The sequence below is a fragment of the Macrosteles quadrilineatus genome, unplaced genomic scaffold (genome assembly GCF_028750875.1).
Source record: "Macrosteles quadrilineatus isolate MER2022 unplaced genomic scaffold, UCM_ALF_1.0 Scaffold_7__1_contigs__length_78375512, whole genome shotgun sequence".
Lineage (NCBI taxonomy): Eukaryota > Metazoa > Arthropoda > Insecta > Hemiptera > Cicadellidae > Macrosteles > Macrosteles quadrilineatus.
In genome coordinates, this window is record NW_026542600.1 from 34,389,262 (window position 1) to 34,412,833 (window position 23,572).

Here is a 23,572-nt window from a genome sequence, read left to right on the forward strand (position 1 = left end):
TTTGGCTCAAGCAAAAACTTAAATATTTAAATAATTTAATGCACTTGAAGTTTAATGTTTTAACCTGCATGATAGTGGTATGCTTTTTTACCACTTGACCAATCTTATTCTAAACAAATTTAATGTCTTTAATAGCTTATCCAGTGAATTATTTTAAACCCATGACTGCATAAAAATAAATGTAGGTAATATTTAAAATTCTACAGATCTTTGTAGTATCACTAGTTATAATGGCTTCAGACAAGAAGAAAAACTATCAGAGAAGCCAAAATATAATGTCTGTAAACACCAGTAGAATTGTTTTAAACGCTATATGTTATTCTTAACATGCAATTTATTTGGTTGTTCACCTCTTTACAGATCGTTCCCTTACATATTCCAAAACTGATTATGATCTATAGTAGCCTAATATTTTCAAAATCGATTCATGTTCTAATCATTATGTGTCTGATATGGGGATTTCTTCACGAGTAATTATTTTACCGTGTAATTTTTAACAACCATTGTTGTTTTCCTTCAAAGAAACGTGTTTAATTTCATATTAACTTAGTAGCCTATATAAAATTATTTAACCAAGTAGTCATTTACAAGGTCTCTCATTGTGAAATTCGCTTGAAACAAAATGTCTTTATATTATGGTTTCATTGTAATTATTATTTGAATGGTGATGTATAAAATTTGACTTCTCGCTTCAATATCTTGATATAATTGAAAGGATGTCATCATCTAGTTGAAGGGACTTTGGTTGATTTAATCACAAGATTATAATCTTAGGTTTTGCATGAATATCAATAAATCTTCCAGTTGGTGATAATATTTGAGACAAGTACCACAAGTAAAATTAAAGTTGCTATTTTGTTACATAATATATTTTTAGCTTGGTGGTGCTACATTTGTGATATGTGATGTTCAGCGTGTAAGGGCAGTTGTTATAAAAGTGCACTGCATGAATGTTGTAAAGGACCATGTATAAAATAAGTTGCAGCTAATGTATACTTGATTGCTCTCTTATTGTTTTAGCATTGATTATATTGTCATGGGATAAGGATTAAATTATAAACTCTGAATGGGAATTCAAAAAGAATGAGAGTAACAATCTCTCAATTTATACTAAGGAAGGTAAAAAAGGTTGAGAGAGCTAAATTAATTAATTACAGTTTTCCCAGTAAATGTTTTACTTATTCAGTGTTTAAACAATCTCTGTCAGAGATTATTATTAATCAAGATAGTCAAAATTTACTTTGAAAACTCATGAAACATTTAAAAATGAAATAATTTATTTTCATGACCTACAACTCTTTTTTGAACTCATCAATTGTGGTGATATTTTTACCAAAAATGTTTTTAAATATAATTTTGCTCTTTATTGTGTTTCCATGCAACAAACTTTAAGAATACAGCAAGCTTTTGACCTTGCGATCTTATTTGTGGAGTATCCAAATATTTGGTATGACCTCAGTGACGTGGTTTTAGAAAACAACAGTTTAGATATACTGAAACAAATTGCAACTCAAATGCGGCCTTAGCTTTGAATAAGTTGCTTAAGAGCTTATAACAGTTGAAATCTTGTTACAGTGTCATATGAATGTACTGGGCTAGCCGACAATTTTGTATTCATTAACTGTAAATTGTATAAATCAAGACTAAACTACAGAAGTGTAATCTAGCTGATTATTAGAAATTTTAGTGTCTGCTTCTCACCTAGAACCCGCCATGCAATATATAAGCTTTAATTGACAATAACAGTAGTACTAACTAGTAGCCAATCATTCTGTAAAGAGTTTCATTGCTGTTTCATCATTTGAATAAATAAAGCAAATTATCTACAAAAAGCCATTTATTTTCCCTTTAACTTAAATTAGAAACTTCCAGAATAATTATAGATAAACCCAAAGTTATAAGTTTTTTACTGCACTAATGTTCACTTCAACTATTTATGTAATTAACTTTTCTACTTAACATATATAACGTCAACTGCCCCTTTTAATCATTGTGCAAACTTATCCTGCATACAGTTCTAATTGCAAAACACCCATCACAAACATTTTTACTGGAATAGAAAAACAAACTGATACTGAACGCTTACATGTAAAATTAAAATACTGAAGACAATATGATGGATAAAAAACCAAGCAACGAATCATTCATTGTGATTGAATTTGTTTTATTAGACAACAAATACTAATTTATAGAGATGGGAAGTTTACAAAAAAAAAAAAAAAAAAAAAAAAAAAAAACTCTAACTACCTCTATAAACCGTCACCCTCGGGACCGGGAGTGTGAAGGTTAAGTGATTAGACGGATAATAGAAATCCTGCGATACAACTGTAAAGTACTGTAATACTCCAGGAAATATAGGTTTTGACTAGGAAAAAATTAAAGTCTGGTATTTTCTTTCATGGATCGCTTTTCTTTAGTCTGATGAACAAAAATATAGAGTTCCTCAATTATTGTGTGTGCGGAAATTTCAGAATCTTTGTGAAATGTTCTAACGGCATATAGCAAATTTCTCCTACAGGAAAGAAACTATTACTCACGTAACAATAGTCTGATTCTGATAAAAATTTGGTACAAACGTGTAAAGCAGCATTTATAACTTTAAGTTGGAAAACCGGCCAGAAATCGCTTCAACAAAAGGGGTATTGGTGGGGGGGGGGGCTTTGTACCCCAAAAAAGGGGTTTTTGACTTTTTACATTAAATTTTGGAAAAATTCTAATTTTGGTTTTTACCATCGGATTCAGTTAAAAAAAAACACACAATTACGTATTTTTATCATTTATCTACGTCAATTGGTTACGGAGTTATTGAAAGTGTTAAACATAGTACGTTCTATAATGTTTTCCTAATGAAAGAAGAGAAAAGCTGTATATCTTGCTTATTTATCAACGTATACTGGCGAAACTTGGTATCTGGCTTCATCTCATTGTTGTCTATTGATATTTTTGAGAAAAAAATAATTTTTGCCAAAGGCTCCCTTAGCAGCAAACCTGCGTACTCAGTCCCCATGTTATTCTTATGGAGAATAATTAAATGCTATGTCTCATGTCTGCCTTAAGTATAAACATAAATTAATAAAACTTAGGCCAACTGTGAAAAACGCAAAAATTAGAGATTAAGTTAAGAATTATTGCTAACATATTCTGTGTGAGTTATGTTTAGTTTACATAATACAGTAGACTCCCTCTTATCCGGACTCCTCGGGACTGAGGACAGTCCGGATAACGGGTCTTCCGGTAAAAGCAACGTCCCCAAAAAATCGTTAAAACGGACTGTTTACTGTTTTATATTCGACTTAAATTTAGGAGTGCATTGTATTTAGACACGTGATCACTGGTCTCAAATCTTTCCCACGAGCAACGATATACAACACTCCTGGATTGAGCCGGCTGCGTTCGCCCGGTGTTCCCCCCACCACTGCATGGCAAAAGACACTGCTGCCCTGCACTCACCATTATAAAACGCCTCTCTTTAGCTTCGTCCTGGTCGGTTAATAATATTGGGTTTTAATAATACTATTGTATTTCTAACCTTTTTCACCTTGTTCACTCTCCATATTTCGGTTTGGTTTACAAAATAATAATTACTTTAAACTTTCTAAAAGTAGACTCATAAATATCACTTTATCAACCAGTGAGTGCACAGACGCAGGGCGTCAGACGGCAATCGCGACAGCGCCGTTGCCATGCAGTAGTGGGGGGAGCCTGACCGAAAACCAAGCCCACTACTGTGCAGTCGGGCGCAATCCAGGAGTGTTTTATATCGTTGCCCACGAGAACAGTAGTTTCAGTACTACCCACTTCCTGCCTATCTAGTTCGGTTAAACCAATGTGCTGATAAAAATTTTCCGGTTAAAGAGATGTCATTTCTGCCGAGTGTAGTCCGGTTAAACCTATGTCCGGTTAAAAGGTGTCCGGATAAGAGGTAGTCTACTGTATACTGTGTTAGATGTATTCATGCAAAATGCATTAATATATGATTAACCTGTTTTAAAACTTTTTTATAAATGAATTAGACTACTAGTAAGAAAGAATTAAAATTTCTTATCCAGATTTTTGAAATGATTTTATGATTAATTTCATTTAACCAGCAGAGTGGCAAATCCGCACACACCATCAATGGGGAACTCTCTGTTTGCTTTTTATACCTAATAGAAGGCAACAATGGTGGAAAAAATCTGTCTTTAAGTTGATTTACAAGATCTTGGAAGAAATTAAATCCTATACAAGTGAAAAATACACTTTAAACTACTTGCATGAAAGAGTAATATAGAACTGTGATTTTTTAATGTTTTACTTGTTCAATGTCCATACAGTGAAATAAAATCAAATTTTTAAATAATCTAAGTACTGTAGCGCAGTGACGGATAACAAAGAGTGACGATTAATCGAGGTTCTACTGTATACAGAAAAGTTTAGGAAATGTTGAAGATAATAAAAACACACTGACGTAAAAAAAATTATTTATTAAAAATATCACAGTACTTAGAAAAATTAAAATACTTTGTAGTTACAGATCAGGTCATTTGTAGACAAAGTATAGAAAAACACACACAAAAATCAGTTTAGTTTTGTAGAAGGTGAAGATTGTCTTTTGCACTTTTTAGATTTGGGTTGAGCTTCAATGCTTTTAAATACATGTTCTTTGCAAGGTCCAGCTTCTTCCACCGGTGGTATAGAACCCCTATAATTGTTAGGTACACATTAGCATGAGATTTAAATTAACTATGGCAAGAGTTATTTTTATTTTCTTGCTAAACAAGTGAAGTGTTCAAAGTGAATATGATGCGCACCAGTTACACGTGAAATATTTCCTATAACTTCCATAAAACATGAAATTGGACAATAATTTAATAGATTTTTACTTAATTAGACCAAGAAAAATACAACTGATACTTATGTTCATTCATAATAATTGTGTTTAGATTTATCTGACAACTATGAGCCAAAATATTCTTGGCTCATGTTGGAAGTAGAGGTTATTTGTAGGGAAGGCATGGATTCTTGATTTTAAACTTACTGGGGGGAATGGGGTATGGAATTCATACCCTCCTGATATTTCAGTGATAAAAACGCAAGTATTGGCAAACTTTTAACAGAAATCTAATGTTAAAATTAATTTTTTCATTATTTTAAAAGTTGTAGCAAGATTATACAGTAGATTCTTAGATACTATTTCCAATTAACAAAGAAAATAATTAGTCATTTTAAGTATCTGTGAAAGTATGGAAGCACAAGTAAATAAAGTAAAATAGTGAAAGTATGCATGTAAATAATTGATCATCCTTATTTTTATTATTTCTATCTAGTAAAAAAATAGGACATTAAAAAACCATACCAACATATTCAGGATAAATTCAATTTACAAAATCCCATTTAATTCATAACACCAAAACAATCAATCAAACCAAATTACTGTACACTCGTGCAATCTAATCAAACAACATGAAACCAACAGAGTATTCTTTGTTTGTGCTGAAATATAAACTTACAGACAATGAAACAATAACGGAGACCGACTAAGAAAGCAAAATAAATTATGGGATGACAGGACCGGCAACCACCAAGCATCACCAGCCAACTGCCTACACTTATCATAGCACAGTCCCTTGTTTACATCGTCTGGGGAATGCAGTCCAATTTCTTCGGGTTCTTAGGGTAGTCCGAGTTCTTCGGTTCATCCCTGCCACTTTTCAGGAAATTAGTGTTTACGTCGGCTGCTGACCAGATCCAGCTTTAGTCAATGTAAAAAAGGTCTGTCAAGTGTCAAAAGGTATGTAGGCCTACTGATTGGCTATTGATTTTAATAAAATTCAATTAAACTTGTATCAAATCTAAAAGTTGAACAAAAAAACCTGAGAGCAACCTCCTCATACTGGAGGTTTCAGTATGATAGAGAAGTAGTAAAGTGGGAAGGTAAAGTTAGTTAGCTATATTTTTTCAGGAATTTTAAAGATTTATATACATTTTTAAAGAATTTTATAAAAATACACCCCATAGTAAATTTGTCCAAACTCCTTAAAAATGAAGCTCCAACTAAACTATTCATTGTATAGGTACACCTAATTTATTTTTTTCAGTATAAATAAAGTAATATTATTCAAATCCCAACAACTTTCTGAGAGGAATAGGAAAATTACTGTTTTTATAGATGTAAAAGACTTCAGATTTAAGACCAAAATCAATATTGAAAGAAAGATATTTCCAAAGATATCTTACCTAGGTTAACAAAGTAGAGTGGATTGTTGGCGTAAATGTCAATGGCTAATTTGAAATGTTTCTCAGCCTCAGTGAAGTTACTTATCTTTCCAAGAGAGTTGGCGAGATTGAAATGAATAGCCGAAGAGTTCGGGAATATTGAGAGTGCTTCTTGGGCTATCGTACTTGCTTCTTCATGCTTACCTGAACAAGTACAATATTATTGGTGAGCATTATGAATTTATTGCTTAAAGTCTGGTTTAAAATGAATAGGCCTACTTTTAATATTCGTGTTATGAATTGAAATGATACATGAATCGTAAATTTAAAAAAATAGAAAGCCTGGTTTTAAATACTTTTGGTTCTAAATAAAAATTAAACATGCAGTTTTCGATTATTTATAGACAAAAGTATGATTTTTACTCAAATTTGTAATTTTATGTTCTTTTATATTATCAAACAAATATTATGCGAGGGGTTGTGCAAAAACAGCGGTCATTGCAGGTGGTCACCTCATCAATTAAGAGGACCTAAAAATAGCTTTCCCGATCGTAAAGGGTTCAACTACAATGCAGTCAATAAATTAAATTGAGATCAAGATTTTTTTTCTTTTAAAGCTGAACAACTAATACTAATTGAGTACTGTAGTTTTGAAACATCACAAAGTTTGCTTTTACAGCCAAACAATCGAGAATTGGACATATTTCTATAGAATGGATTGATGGATTAAATCTTTATTCTGACAAAATGAATTACAATGTGTAAAAAACTATTCAATGGAGAAAGCAAAACACAAAAATGTAAAATTAAAGGTGTGTGAGCCTGAGATTTTTGATCGAGTCGAGCGCAAGCTTTTTTTGAGCTGACCTTTTTTCTATCATAAATTCTACATAGTTACATTAACTAAGTTAAAGACATATGATTTAAAATGCAATTTGATGTCATGATGACGTTTAGTATAATCTTGTTTAGTAGATAAAATAAGAAACTAAGTTTATAACAAATGTCACTTGTTTTATTTCCTTCAAAAGGCAACGTTTTCTTAAAATTGATGTTGTCATAGACGTAGAACTAAGGTTAATATTGAAGTATAAATAACTATTCCAACAGTAAAAAAATTGCTTATTGATTTTTTCTTATTTAAAGTAATTTACAATAGCATCAGCATTAAGGTTATTATTTGAAAGATATGCATAGGTAAATACTTTCTGATCAAAATTAGAAAATATTCATTACAGGATGAATACGTTTATTTGCATAAAAATGTAAATGCCTGTACTTCCTTTATACCTTCAAAAATGGCTAAAGTGTTTAGTCAGGTAGTTAATGTTTACAATTATTGAACTTAACTTATCTGATTATTTCACAAAAGATTCCTCAAGTTTAAACTCAAACGTCCGATATAGTCATCAATACAAAGTATTATATTTAGTACCGTACCTAACATAGATTTATAAATTTGTATTTATCACAACGTCATGTTGACTATAATCCGTAATTGCGGTAATATAGTAATCATTTCCTAAAATCACGAAAATGTCATTATCATCTTCCATGATCACGGTAAAATCCTTATCTTCATCAGTCACGGAAACATAATCAATGTCTTCCGCTATGGCGGCCAAATCCTGAATATCTCAGGCGGTTATGTGATCATTATTATCGTCTCCCGCGATCATGAAAATGTTTAATCGACATGTTGTCATCGTCACCCACAATCGTGGTAAAATAAGAAAGATCTCTCGCGGTGTTGTACACATCATTGTCGTCTCCTGTGGTCACGGATATGTCATCATAGTCTTCCGCGATCACGGAAAAATCATGGATATCTCCTGTGGTTGTGTAGATTACATTTAATAGATTACCATTTTCTATTACGATTACAGAAACGTTATTGATGGCATCTGCATTCACGGCAAAAGCGTAAATTTATCAACCACGATCGTGATCGTAAAAACAGCTAAATTTTCTGACTTTAAGCTTCATCCCTTGAGCTTGTATAGTATAATAAATTCAATTAATCTTATATTTTATTGATGTTATCTATGTTCAACAAAAATTTTACAGAAACTTTTACATAGGTAAAAAAAAACTGATGAAAAGTTTACAGCCTATATCCTGAATGCACCAAGACATTTAATGATAAATTACTAAGAATTAAAATAATAATTGCAAAAATTTGCCAAAAAACAATTAAATACCGTGTGCTAAACAACCAACATTTACAGAGTCTATCAATTATTTCATAAGTTTCTTGAAAACTCTTCCACTTTATTAGTAACAATTATTTTTGAAAGTTCTCAATTTCCTTTTCAAGTTGATGACACCATAGGTATACCTACCGATGGAGTCTAGCATTATTATTAGATTGTTCCATGCCGCATGATGTTGAGGATTCAGTAATGTTGCTTGTCTCCAGCTTTCAAATGCTTTCTGATGTTCCTTTTGTTCAAGATACTAAAACAACATATGACGATGGTTCTTAGAGCTGTATTTTTAAAGCAACAAATAACAAAGGTTTTTAAAACTTAATTTTAGAAGAAAAAAAAATATAGGAGTACATGTATCTTAACTATCAATCCAGCTTGTTAGATCAAACGCAACGAGTGTTGTTGCTTTAGCACTCAAAAGAAAGTTGCACAAATACGTATTTGAGTTGCAAATGCCTTGGAGTTGAGAAGAAAACAATTCTTCACGCAGGGTACAAGAGAGTCTCAGTTGCACTCCAGTTATCCAAAGTCCAGTTGTGGCAAAGTTGGATTGCACGGAAATAGATATAAGCCATTGTAAACAAGTTGAAAATCATTAAATTAATATTTTTTTCTCTGTGGTTAAACTTGTTCAAGGACAATTAGGCCTATTTTTTTATTTGAAATCATCATCACAAATCACATAAAGAGTAAATAACAATGTAAAGAAATCTCTAAGGTATATTACAGTACTCTCATAGTCTGCAGGAATGGTAACGGTAAGCATTGGATAATTTAATAATACTCCACTGAATCACAAAATGTGCGACAAGAGATAATGCAGTTTCAACAATAATTTGTTGAAACTGCACTATAATAAGTAAATGATTCATTATTTAAATTTATAACACCATTAAAAATATTTTACTTACCAAGTTTCCAAGGTTGTAATAGCAATCTGGATATTTCCTTCTGTACTTTATTGCGTTCCAGTAACAAACTTCAGCCTCTTTAAAGTTTTTCTTATTCGACAAAACAATCCCAAGATTCATCCATGCAGCAGCAAAGTTTGGCCTTGAACAATATAGAATGTCAGGTGAGAATAAATGTTAGATACACCTCAATATTTTGTTGTAACTCTTTATAAATAATAAAGGCTAAGTCAGGTAAAAAGTGTATTATTTTAATATTTCATTAAGGCCGGGTTCACACTATCCGTTTTCAACGGTCCAGTTTAACAGGAGTGTTTTTGAAGGAAGACGCCAACACATTGTATTGAATTGGCGCGTACACATTGTCCGGTCGAAACAGGACGTGCGGTACAACCGGACAAAGACAAAACACACATTCAGTCTTGTGGGTGCGTGCACACTATCCGGTTGTGTTGTGCGGTGGTATTGAATCAACTAGAAATGTGTTCTTTGTTTCGTGTTAATTTTTTTATATGGGGTCTCATGATCTGAAGAAGCTCATGGAATGACTGGACTGACAGACGATAGTATAAAAAAAAAAACTGATTTTATTGGAAAACGTAAGGAAACGTTCACCTGCATCACGTTCACGACAAAAAGTATGAATCCAATGACTTCTGTTATTTGTTCTTAGTACACCACTTGCTTCCATTACACACACAAGTTTTATCTTAGACAGCATGACTGTTATCTTCTAAAACCAAATTTGCAGCATAACAAAAAGTAAGAAAATGTAACTGAACAGCCATGTCTACTCTCTGTTACTTCACGACCGAGAATAGCGCATGGGAATAACCAACCGGATGACTGGTGAAGGATGGATGTAGACGCGCAACAGTGTTCCCGTTAAAACGCATCCGTTTTTGACGGATGCGTTGAAACGGATAGTGTGAACCCAGCCTAACACAGAAAAGAATGGAAACTAACATAACAATTCAAAGAATAAAGACCATATGATCAGCTGGTGATTAAAATGCAGTCTATTAGAAATTATAACAATCTTCCCCACATAAGTTTGAGCTCACACATAAACTTTGAGGTAACTTGGCGGTTGTAGAACAGAACAAGTATTGAACTGCGTAACTGAGGTGATTCATCTTCAATTCTGACTTCACCAGGGAATCTGGGTGTCATATTCAGGATGCTGAGCCTGCACTACTGGTATTTGGCCAGTCGTGGAACGTTGTTGTAGGGTATGACCCGCAATTGTAGAACCACCGATTGTAGAACGTTGTAATGCTGGTACCCCTGGAATATTGAACCTAACAGTATGTCTTTAAATATCATCTGACTGTTGATTAGTGGAGCGTCTTTGATTATCTTCTCTCCGTTGATTTGTCGTTTTAGGCGGTACTCTTGTTCTTAGGAGTTGATTCATATGCCTTTTGATTAAGCGTCCAGAGTCAAGCTATACCATGTATAATGTAGAGAGCCCAGTTTGGATTGGATGGTTCCATATGCCCAGATTTCGACATTTCCAGAGTAAAGGCGAACTTGGGCTCTCTCTACTACTTTCATCGATCTTACATGGTTTGTCAACCTTCTTTTTCTTTATTTTCATTCTTTGGAATAGGAAATATGGCATCCAATTCTATTCTTAACCCTCGAGCAGGCGCTTCAGCAGTGAAACAGGAGCAGGCGCATGCAGAGTTTTATTTCGCAACACTAAATAGCACAAATTTAAGCCATTTTACTTGTTGTTATAAAGCAATATTATATTTAAAAGTTTAATTACTTAATTAGGAACCAAATTTCATTGTTAATAACATTAATCTAAAAATGAGTAATATTTCAAATCAACATATTGAGTAATTTTCTAGTAGGCCTACAGAAACTTATTTAAAGGTATCACTGTCGGTGTTACGAGAGAGGGCGCGTACGGAGTAAGTACGGAGCAAGCTGGGTCCCCTGGTACTTGTGTTTTAATCAATCATTGTCACATTTTACATTACTACAACAGAAACAAATTAGTTAAAACTTGTCCGATAACGAACATCAACTGAAGACAATGTTTTGACACTTGAGATGATATATCAATCACCAAACAAACATTCCCCCTTCCCACCTCTCAGAGCTTAGGGTGTTGATAATGGCCGTCACTGCCCTTCCACAGGCCCACCGCATTCCAAAGCAACTGGACTTTGACTTTCTCTTTCCCCACCCCACGCGTTGTTTGTTCACCAACCAAGTCAAAGACTTGGAATATGAACAGCTAGTTGAAGCCTTTAGCCAGATGCTATCGCCTAGAAAGAATACTGTAGTGTCGCAACATCACTTTTTTCCACTTACCAATCAGAAATCAGGTCACCCCAAGTACGCTGACCTCTCACGGCCGCACGCAACCCTCACTGATCATGTGAAATAAGTAACCCGTATTTGAGATGCTTCCGCATAAATGGGAAAATTAGATAAAAATTCGAACTAGTTAGAGGTTATTAGTTAGTCCCGTAAAAAGTAACTGATAGAAGTTATTAGTTAGGCCTAGTTAGTTTAAAAACTAACGAATAAAATAGAAGTTAGCAAAAAAAAAACTAACGAATACTGCTGTTTGTTAGAATTTCTATTCGTTATTCCCAAGTATGGTAACGTGCACCAGAATCTACTTCCATCTTCAGTTTCTTGTGGTTTATCGCTATCTCTACCATGTCCAGGTTCAATTTCGTAGAGGTTGATGATTTCCTGATCTTTTCCGGAAACTCCACTGATTATGTTGCATGCCCCGTATGAAAAATCGGATTGTGAGTCATTGAACGTATCATTGTCAGAGAATCGTCTAACTTGTTTACTTTATGCCTATTTCTTGGTCATGGTACTAATGCAAACTTTTTGAATGTGGCCATTCCTCTTACATGCTTCACAGAATAGTTTTTCACGCTTTATTCGACACTGGTTTGATCGGTGGTTAGATGTTCCAAATCTGAAGCAAAGATTGTTGATTCCCAAGGACTCATAATCGATTCTTTGGCTTGATTGATGCTTGTATGATGATTCTTTCCAGGGAGATGACGTTGATGATGATGATGATGATGTCTGAGTGGAGAGATGATTGTGTCTAGTGGTCACTGGTGAATTTTCATTATACCTGGCACTGAAGAGCTAGGAGTCAGAAGTTTTAAAATGTTCGAAAGCTCGTTGCACTGAATATGGGCTGCTTCAAGAGCCATAGCTCTCCTGACTATTTCATCAAAGTTCTCTTCCTTTCCTCGTAAAAGTTGTTCTCTAATACTATTATCATGAATGCCCCTAATGAATTGAGCCCTTAAGAAAATGTGAGCTGTTATATTTTCTCAGCATTCACATTTTATGTAAAATTCACAGTCAGCAAGTCGTTTTTGCAAACTTGCAACATAGTCACTAGTCAGGTATGTTTTCGATTTCTGATTGGTAAGTGGAAAAAAGTGATGTTGCGACACTACAGTATTCTTTCTAGGCGATAGCATCTGGCTAAAGGCTTCAACTAGCTGTTCATATTCCAAGTCTTTGATCTTCTTTGTAGGTCCTTTAAATGCAACTAAGTTGTTGTAATGGATAGAACCGATTGATGCACATAGAATTTGAGCTTTTTTCGTTTTGTTTAATACATTCTTCATGCTGATATAACTTTCAAATTGTTCAATATAGGCGTAAAATCTTTTCTTTTCTGAGTTGTAACTTTCAAGTGGAGAAGTTGAATCTGGTGTGTTTTCTTTCATTTTTAGTTCTAGTTGCTCAAACAACAGAATTAAAAGATCTATTTGTTGTTTCTGGTCTTCTAGGAATTTTTCAAATTGTTCTAAAGTCCATTTTGTTGATGTGTAGCTTGAATGTAATCCTTTCTTGGTAAAAAAATCAATGATTTACTTTTAAACGTAATCTTCTACATTGAATATGTTGAAGAATATATTCTAAGTAAATCAACGACGATTTTATGCCAAGATCGACAGCCCATTGAAAGCTGCGTATAGTCTACAAAATGATAGAGGAAGGACTAGATTGATGAATAAAATAATGTTGTCTAATAAAGTAATAATTTACACTAAGAAAAAAGGGTAGAGATCACTGGCTGAAGGAATAGTGTAGTACCATATATAAAAATATACAGGGTTAGTAAAAAGTGTGGAGACCCCCTGTTATTTTTTTAACGGTTCATACTAGAAAAACTAAACTCGGCACACCTTTATGGCATGTTATGAAGTACTTTTTGGGCATAACCATCACTTGGTGTATATCCCCGAAATGGGGGATTTTGGGGGAAACTCAAAAATTTCAAATACAAAGACCTATCGAGTGACCCCTCATTTTGAAGGTCCTGGTATAAGAAAACAAAAAACGCAAACTAGAGGTCTTTATCTCAATCCAGTAAAAAATGGCAGCCAATTGAAATTCTCAGAAGTTGAATTTAACTTGCAGCTTTCCAAGTCTGGAGACCCCCTGTAAATTTTGTAGCGGCTCACACTAGGAAAACTAAACTCTACACACCTTTTTGGCATGTTATGAAGTACTTTTTAAGCCTAATAGCTACTTGCTTACCAAACCCAAAATGGGGGATTTTGGGGGAAACTCAAAAGTTTTAAATGATAAGCACCATCAAGTGACCCCTCATTTTGAAGGTCAAAAGAAAACCAAAAAACGCAAACTAGAGGTCTCTATCTCAGTTCAGTACAAAATGGCAGCCAATTGAAATTCTCATTGAAAGTCCCAAACCCAAAATGGGGGATTTTGGGGGAAACTCAAAAATGTTAAATGATAAGCCCCAACGAGTGACCCCTCATTTTGAAGGTCATAATAAAAGAAAACTAACAACGCAAACTATAGGTCTCTATCTTAACACAGTAAAATATGGCAGCCAATTGAATATAAAATTGCAAGTTATTTCCAATTTCTAAAGGTTTCAATCAGCTTCCATTTTTTACTGGATTGAGATAGAAACCTCTAGTTTGCTATGTTAGTTTTCTTTTACCAGGACCTTCAAAATGAGGGGTCACTTGATGGTGCTTATCATTTAAAACTTTTGAGTTTCCCCCAAAATCCCCCATTTTGGGTTTGGTAAGCAAGTAGCTATTAGGCTTAAAAAGTACTTCATAACATGCCAAAAAGGTGTGTAGAGTTTAGTTTTCCTAGTGTGAGCCGCTACAAAATTTACAGGGGGTCTCCAGACTTGGAAAGCTGCAAGTTAAATTCAACTTCTGAGAATTTCAATTGGCTGCCATTTTTTACTGGATTGAGATAAAGACCTCTAATTTGCGTTTTTTGTTTTCTTATACCAGGACCTTCAAAATGAGGGGTCACTCGATAGGTCTTTGTATTTGAAATTTTTGAGTTTCCCCCAAAATCCCCCATTTCGGGGATATACACCAAGTGATGGTTATGCCCAAAAAGTACTTCATAACATGCCATAAAGGTGTGCCGAGTTTAGTTTTTCTAGTATGGACCAATAAAAAAATAACAGGGGGTCTCCACACTTTTTACTAACCCTGTATAGTTCAAAAGAGGGCCAAAATGTCTTTTCAACCCTTGCTTATTTTGCAAACTTGGTTTCACCTTGGTCTTTTAACTTGAGCTTGTGTCGAAAAGAGCCACTTTAGGCCCTAGTGATGAAATATAATATTTTGTCGTGCAAAGTTCAATTGCTGTGTATAGCCTATTTATATTTTTCAAGGCAGTCAGTTTAAAACGATTAGAAAAACAATTTAATATTAAATGATGAATACACACCTTAACTGGAGAGCTCGGCGGAGTAATTCTTCTGCTTCAACCAGATCATTTCTATCTTTTAAAATATTTGCAAGATTATTCATTGCTTGATCATAGTCTGGATTCAACCTAAAATTTTAAAAAGTTGTTGAAGTTAGTCATGTTAAATCCTCATTTGCAACAGTTGCATTATTGTTTTAAAGTAGTGTAGTAGACTTAAACTAAAGTTAAAAGTAGAAGAATGATGTATTTGAAGTTGGTTTTTCCGTTACATCCATTCTACTGATTGCTGATTTGTTTGTTTATTTTATTTATCCTTTGCTATACAAATGTGTTTAAAATCAAAACGTGAATGTATTTAAAAAGAGCTGACAGGATCCTTTACTTAAGTGACAATTAGAGAGTCTACCAATCATTGAGCATGTTTTTCACTAACAATACTATTAAAATAGAAGGGCTAGTCAAAAAAATTGTTTACTATCAACACAGATTTTAAAGCATAGCCTATTTAGGTTTAATTTAAAATGTAAGATTTAAAATAATAATAATTTAAAATTTTACATGTAATAAAAATTTAAATATGCTTTTATGGAAACTTACCTCAAAGCGTCTCTGTAGTGCTTAACAGCCACAGTAAGGTTAGATGATGTTTTTGCAAGGTTGTAATGAACTTTGGCGTTTAAAGGACAAATGCTCAAAGCTGACAGAAAAAGTTCTTTTTCTGAGGACCATTCACGACTACGGACACTTGATCTTACACTTAACACTACAATAAGAAGTCCTAAAAGAAGGATAACAACCTGAAAAACACATATATGTCTGTTATGTAAATATTGTAAATATAATTAGAATTAGAAGAATCAACAAGAAGAAGAATTATTAGTTATGAGAAAATTATTAAGTTACATTTAATTACATGAAAATATAGAATAACATGCAAGTACAATGAGCCTGCCCTAATACAACCAAGGCGAAGAAGGAGACAAGAGGAGAGAACGCCTTCTTCTTGAATGGCTACTCTTACAGAAAACATCATAAGCATTTTACAGAAGTTTTATTCTATACATTCTAGGTCTAGGCCCACTTTTATTATTTTATTTAGTGCGGATGAAAAACCTAAAAGTTGGCGCAGTCGGTAGGACTGAAATTACAATCAGTTATTGTGGAAATTACAAAATACAGGCTTTTACAAGTACTGGTCCTGACTTTGATAAAACGGTCGAAATAGCTTTAGCCTTAGAAAAGGCTACTTCAGGTGCAAGTGAAATTTTATATAAGCCTAATAGGCCTGTCAATCAAATAAAATTTGACCCAAATAAGTCTGGTAGTAGGCGAAACTTTTCAAACAAAAATTTTTCTGAGCCTTCACTTAACAGTAAAAACCCTAGTTTCAAGCCTAGTCCCTCAAGTCAACCAGCACAATGTATGCAGTGTGCTAAAATGGGTCATAAAGCCCCTGAATGTTTTTAAACAATTTATTTTGCCAGCATTGTAAGAAACAGGGTCATGTTCGGGTATGTTTAGTATGTTTAGGACTAAGTAGAATAGCCTAGCCCAACCAAAAACCCCTAGTAGTAGGCCTAGTTATAATTAAAAAAGTGTCAATGTAAAACTTATGAATTTTGTAAAGCCAAGTACAAGTACTATAATTCTCAGTTGAGGAGACATTGCCTCTTCACCAATTACATGGAAAATCAGAACCACCTATTATGGTAAATGTTACAGTAAATAATATGCCTTTGTCAATGGAACTAGACACTGGAAGTGCCGCCAGTGTAGTAAGCCTTCGGGATTTCCAGTCAGTATGCAACGTGAACGTAGAACTACAATCTACTCCATTGGGTGAATGCAAAGTCGAGGTTGGCTACAATAACCAGGTAAAACTTTTGACCTTATATGTTGTTGAAGAAGATTTCTCAACAATATTTGAACGTGATTGGCTCAGCAGCTTCCAGATTGACTGGTCATCCATCAAGGAACTCTATTTTTTTAAACATAACCTAACTTTGACTGATGTAGACTCTGATAAAAAACTCACTAGCCTACTTGAGGAGTACAAAGAAGTTTTTGAAGAAAAGATAGAAGCTGTAAAAAACTACATCTGTTACCTAAAGTTAAAACCTGATGATAAGCCGTGCTTTGCTAAAAAGCACGTCCTTTAACAAACTTGGACGGTGGCGTCGTCCTGTAATTCAGCTACTAGAAGGTCATGAATTGTGGATATTTATAGGCATGCACTGTGGATGTGATACTCCCTGGTGTGGATTAACGTCGACACTAGTGAGTACTACGACTATCCGCAGTACTATCCTGATAATTAGACCAATTCATTAATACAAAGGCAAAAATGTGGTTCGGATTCCACTATAAACTGTAGGTCCCTTAGTTGCCATTAGCTGTATGGGCTATTAATTAACAGCTGTGTCCAAGAAATATGTCGCCCTTAGTCAATAACAAGACTACTAGATAGCGCCACTCATTCTACACTGATCTCCATTCATACTTGGCTTAAAATACCTACTTTGTATGGTCGCCATTTCATTGTAAAGTATTTAAGTATTAAGTATAAAATATTAAAGTATTTACCTTTAGCATTACAAGAAAGGGTTGAAAAGGAATTAAGTAACTTAGTTCAAGAAGATACTATTGAAAAAGTTTATGCATCATATTGGGCTACCCCAATAGTCCCTGTTGTAAAACCAAATGAATCATTTCAAATTTGTGTTGACTATTCCTGTACAGTAATTAAGCAAATTGAAGTGCCACAACACCCTTTACCTCGTTATGAGGATGTGTTTTCTAAGCTAAGTGGAGGCCAGCGTTTTTCCACGCTAGATATACGAAGGGCTTTTTTACACCTACCTGTGAGTGAGGAAACGTCACATATTCTCACAATAAATACACATAAGGGCCTATTCCGTTGTAAAAGGTTCATGTACTGAGTAAGTGCTGCTCCTGCTACGTGGCAGCGATACATTGAAAGTGTCCTGTCAGACATATTTAACATTTATGTTGTCCACGATGATATAATCGTTACAGCTCAAACTGTTGAGAAGGATTTGGAAATTTTAAGGGAAATTCTAGAGAGGTTCCGAGAAAAAGGCTTACATTTAAATTTTGACAAGTGCAATTTTTTCCAAAATAAAGTAACGTACTTGGGACATAAGATCAATGCCAATGGTATTTCTAGAACTTGGGACAAAATACAGGCTGTTTTGAATTTCTTAGCGCCTTCCAATGTTAAGGAGGTTAAATCTTTCTTAGGCCTAGTTTCATTTTACGGGAAATTTTTTCCAAACCTTTCTACTATGGTTCATCCAATGTACAACTTAACAAAGTCAAGTGTGCCATTTGTATGGTCTCAAGAGTGTGAAGACAGCTTCCAAAAAATAAAACAGGAAATTATATCTGACCGCGTTTTAACCCATTGCAATCCTGACTTGCCAATTGTGTTGTCAGTAGATGCAAGCCCAGTAGGCTTAGGTGGAGTCTTGTCACACATCATGCAAGACGGCTCTGAACCAATTGCTTTTGCTTCCCGCTCTCTGACTACAAGCGAAACTAGGTATTCACAAATCGACAAAGAAGCCCTTAACATTTAATGGGGAGTCAAAAAATTCTTTCATTTCCTGTATGGTCGCAAATTTACGTTGTTCACGGACCATCAGACCTTAGTGCACATTTTTGGAACTAGGAATAAGCTTCCGGTGTTTTGTGCTACTCGCCTCCTACATTACGCAGTTATTCTATCTTGACCTTGGAGTCGTTAGCCAACCTCTCCACCCCTCAGAACAAGTTTTTTTGTTTACTCTAGCGTTAAGATAATTCTAGATTATATTACAAAAATGGCAGCTGTTTCCAGAAACATAATTTTTTTGGGATAAATACAAAATAACTTATTTTTATTCACATCCTGTGTAGATAAGAGTATCATAGTTCCCATTCGTTGGAGCGGAAAGGCTGAGATTCCTAGAGAGCGGCGGTTAAACCGAACTGCTCCCAAAGCAAGTTAAAACAAACTGTAATATTTTACGATTGAGGGCGGATAATCCGATTATCGGTTAATGCGAGGTCGGTTAAGAGGAGGTACTGTGTTGTTTTTGTACCTGCCATCTACTTCTGTAGAAGCCTCTGAAAGAGGGGAAATGTCAAGTATTTTGTGTGTGTATATAGATTGGAAAAAAAGTCCCGGGATGGTTAAATATTAAAAAAAGTAATAAAGATAGAGCTTCAAAATGTTGTACAAAATTACTGGGCATTAAAATCATTTTAACACATGATTCAGTCATACACTACCTCTTCAGGGGGACGGCCCGCCCCGCTAGGAGTCAGTCTCTAGGTTGATATGCACATCAGATTAAAGGTCTTCACTAGTAGAATATAATGCCACAAACCTGAAGTAAAACGGAGAACCGAGTAAAAAATGGCAGCTGTTTAAAGATTTCTTGAATATACCATTTTGAATCTTTGAACAGCTGCCATTTTTTCCTCAGTTGTTCTTTTGAGCTCAAATTTGTGTCATCGTATTCTACTATTAAATACTATTAATTTGATGTACATATCGACCTATTCATACGTTTATTATTTTCTATAAACTTCCAGCAGGCGGCAATGCAAATTCAATGCATCTTTGAAAACCTGTCATTTTGACAGGGTTGTCTGTTTGAGTTCAGGTTTGCGGCATTGTATTTCACTAACAAAGGCCTTTAATTTGATGGACATATCAACCTATGCTTACATTTAAAATTTTCTTCTGACTCCTATAGAGCCATACCCCTGAGGAGGTGGCGCATCTTTGAATAATGTGTTAAAATTATCTTAATGCCCAGTAACTGTTTACAAAGTTTTAAAGTTCTATCTTTATTACTTTTTGAAATATTTAACTGTCCCGGGACTTTTTTTCCACCCTGTATATTTTATCTGTTCATTGAATTGTCTGCAATCTTTCTTCAGGTGAGTTAGCTGTGTCCTCTCCATCCTGTATATTTCATTAATCCAAGCTAAGTTTTTTCCCCTAAAAACATAGTCTGAATTTGATATGGATAAGTGAAGACTGAATATACAGTCTGTTCTGGTGACAAAAATTATCTTTTTAATAGAGATCAGATACTTTAGCACCTACATAAAAAGGTGTTAGTTTTCATATTCAACCCAGTTTGAATTTTGTACATTATTTTTTACAGTTAGAATCTTCATGAATATTTTAGAGACAAATTAGTATATTGTAAACATTTCAAAGACAACCCTAGCTTTTAGACAGCCTAAAAATATTATTTAATGCGTTTACATTAAGGTGGTTTGTGTTGTAGTTGATGGCATTCATCCGATAATGTTTTGGCGAAAGATAAGAACCTTACTTTGTGGTAGATATACCATTCTCTAACAAAAAGTGAAACCAAGATTATTATGTACAAGGGTATGTGTGTTACCAAGGCTAATCTGGACTGGTGAAATGATTAAACATAAATGGTTGTATGTAGGCTAACGTTTACATCCAATATTATTTATGGTATATTACAATACTTACATTAGATAACGATCTGTGAGTAGAAAGCTTTTGCATTCCATGAGCAACCAGTAAACAGAATCCGAGAGACGGAACGAATAAGGTTCTTTCAGCGATGACAAACCCGACTCGTAGAAAAACATTTGAAGCAGGCAAAAATGGAATTACTATAAATCCCAATGCCAACACTAGAACCCTGAAATCAGACATACCGTTGGAATTATAAATTACGCTACGAGATTTTTCCAAAAATTAAGGTCAAACAACCTCCCTTCAAGCAAGTTAGTTCAAATCTGGCACAAGCGCTGTTTTCTTTACATTCCTTACTTACTACTATTCTAGCCGATCTCTTAAACGATGATTAATCTCATCATAATGGCCGATAATGCTGTGAGGGAAAACCGTTTTGATGTCCTCACCGGCCAAAAACACCATCCTTTCAAAATTTTTTATATATATATACTGTATACAGGATGTCCCACGGAAGGTGTCTCAAATTGATTACGGAAGAACGGCTTAACGTACAAGGATAAAATAAAATTATTTCCCTCTAAATCAACCCCAAGAAATAACGTAAAAATATTTTCTGATACAGGGTGTGCCAAAAACTGAGGGTCACTAGTTCGAATCTTGAAATTTTCAAATGTAAATAAAATATACGTCATGTTATAAATAATTTTAGGTATTTATTAGACAAACATTTTGGCAAAAACAGAAATGAGTTATCTTTTTTCGTTTCAAAATGGCGGCAGTTTATTTGTAAAAAATCAATTTGTTTTAATATTCTGTGTTTCCTATAACAACGCACGTAGCCCTTCTCCGGTTGAATTTTCTTACTTGTTATGAAATTAGCCTTACTTTGATATGCTACAAGTAACGGTTTTTTGAAATAATAAATATTCCATGAGTATATTTTCTGATTTTGATAAAATTTGGTTTGAAGGTGTAAGGCGGGATAAACTTGAATAAGTTTGCGAAATGGCAGACTATGGGAACGGGGTTTTATGGGGTAAAAATTGGTTTTTCTTATTTTTGACTCTCAAAAAAACAAAATTTCCCAATTTATCTCTTGACCATTTTAAAGAGCTTAAAAAAACAAATAATTTGGCACATCACAGTGTACATTGATTTTATCGCTCCTAAACTTTCCAAAGGCATTTTTATTTTAAGAAATTTAAAATCAATTGTTTCTCTAGATGTTTTGTTAACTGTGTATTTTAGTTATGTTTATTGTCAGTATAGTGCCATTCTCTGGGCTAATTGCAGCCATGCCAATGTCTTGGAGCCATTAGACTGTTAAGTAATGTTCTACCACGTAGTCATTGTAAGCATATATTTAAGAAATTGTCTGTTAAGCCCTTACCCTATATTTGAAATGAAATGAAATTAAATAATATTTTATTTCCCATTAATTATTTACAGATAAGTACATTGTAATTTTTTCTTTACTTAAATATGATACGGCAAAAAATTACTAACTAGATAACAAAACAAAAATTATATACTGTAGAAATAATTAAATAAAAGTGTAAAAAAAATACATTCTATAAGAAAGGAAAAAGTCTACATAGGCAGGGCCTGTGCGTAGACTCGAGTTGCGAAAAGATTAATTTAAATGGGAAGTAAAAAATATATAGGAGAAAAAAATTTTATAATTTAAACTTTTTTTTATTTGTCTTGCTTGAAAATGAATTTTTAGTGTTCTGGAAAAAATTGACGGAAAAAAACTCTTTGTGCAAACAGAGGTAATTTATAAAAATCTGGTGAAGATTGAAGAGGAGAGGTGGGGTGTGGTGTAAAAAACAACTCTAACTGGGTGTATAACTCTGGGGTGGGGTGTCAGTCAGTGAAAGTGGTGTATCAGTGATTGTGTAGGGTCAACGGTTAGGTCCGCCCAACGCGATAACGGCCTCGGTGTCCTCTGAACTCAGTCCTACAAGCCATGGTGGAAGTAAATAAGGTGTGCTACTGCGCATCGTAGCCGGCTGCAGGCGGTGCGGGGGAGGGGTATCGTGACGTCACCTTGGGGGCAAACATGCCTCGCAACCATATCGAGCAGTGACGCCGCTCTAATAAAATTGTAATTTTTAATAGTAAGAACCGATAAAAATTCCTGAAACTTTGCATAGTCTTGGACTATTAACATAGGATGCTTATGATTTAAATTTTATTAATTTATTTGAATTAAAAACCATTCAACCACCGATCAAACTTCAAACTTTTTCATACTAACACAAAAAAGTTAGTCGGCTACCAAATCACGTATTATTTGGTCAGGTTTATGAGACCTGCGGGAAAGTTTTAGGGAAAGGTTTTAATTTAACTGTAGTATCGGTTGGATTTCGATAAAAGAATTACTTTTTTAGCTACGAAGAATTATATCAAGCGGCATCGGAGCGCGCGCTAAGCCGATGCCACCGTTTATTGGATAATAAGGCCACGCATTTATTATCCAAAACACTGTAGCTACATGTTATAAGGATATACTTTGTATTCTGCATTTTAAATTAAATATGTAATATTAACATGTGACAGATATAATAAGTTTTACATTAAAATGCGTTGCAACATCTTCGTTTTTATACAAATTAACTCTCTTTGATAACAGTTGCCATAAAATTTATAGGATCGGAAATGAATAACATCCTTAACCAAAAACATAGCTTATTACATTTTGCAATCTTATAAAAATATTTACGACCTGAAAGTAAACATCTAAAAAATTAAACATTTCATCACCTTTGGATTTTCTAAACTTTTTTAAGTTTCTTTAGAAATTTTCTTTTTTCGCCACCAGCAAAATTGCATTGTCTTAGCCTCCTGTTGATTTGTTAAGGAAAACTGGTACTTTCCTGTTAAAGGGAACATTCATTATTATCGATGATTTTTTTTCGATATACAGTATCGATATTAACAAATTGAAACATATCAGCTGACAACTACGATAAATATTGTTCAGTATATGAAACTGTTCTAAAAAAAATAACTTAACATAACTAACCAAACTTGCTGTAACATTTAAAAATTCCGTGTTTAAC

The 23,572-nt window shown here is 34.0% G+C and overlaps 1 protein-coding gene across 7 annotated transcripts in view; it reads right to left on the reverse strand.

Annotated features, from left to right (window-relative positions):
* Positions 1–4,443: 4,443 nt before the first annotated feature.
* LOC128998723 (protein O-mannosyl-transferase TMTC4-like) overlaps positions 4,444–23,572 on the reverse strand; it is a 49,305-nt gene continuing 30,176 nt past the window's right edge. For all 7 annotated transcript variants that reach the window (XM_054425039.1, XM_054425037.1, XM_054425041.1 and 4 more), the window contains 7 exons: positions 20,556–20,730; positions 15,629–15,828; positions 15,050–15,157; positions 9,317–9,458; positions 8,538–8,652; positions 6,217–6,399; positions 4,444–4,681 (listed from right to left, as the gene is read on the reverse strand). In XM_054425039.1, coding sequence (XP_054281014.1) covers positions 4,563–4,681; positions 6,217–6,399; positions 8,538–8,652; positions 9,317–9,458; positions 15,050–15,157; positions 15,629–15,828; positions 20,556–20,730 — 1,042 coding nt within the window. In that variant the 3' untranslated portion in view covers positions 4,444–4,562. The remainder of the gene's footprint in view (positions 4,682–6,216; positions 6,400–8,537; positions 8,653–9,316; positions 9,459–15,049; positions 15,158–15,628; positions 15,829–20,555; positions 20,731–23,572) is intronic.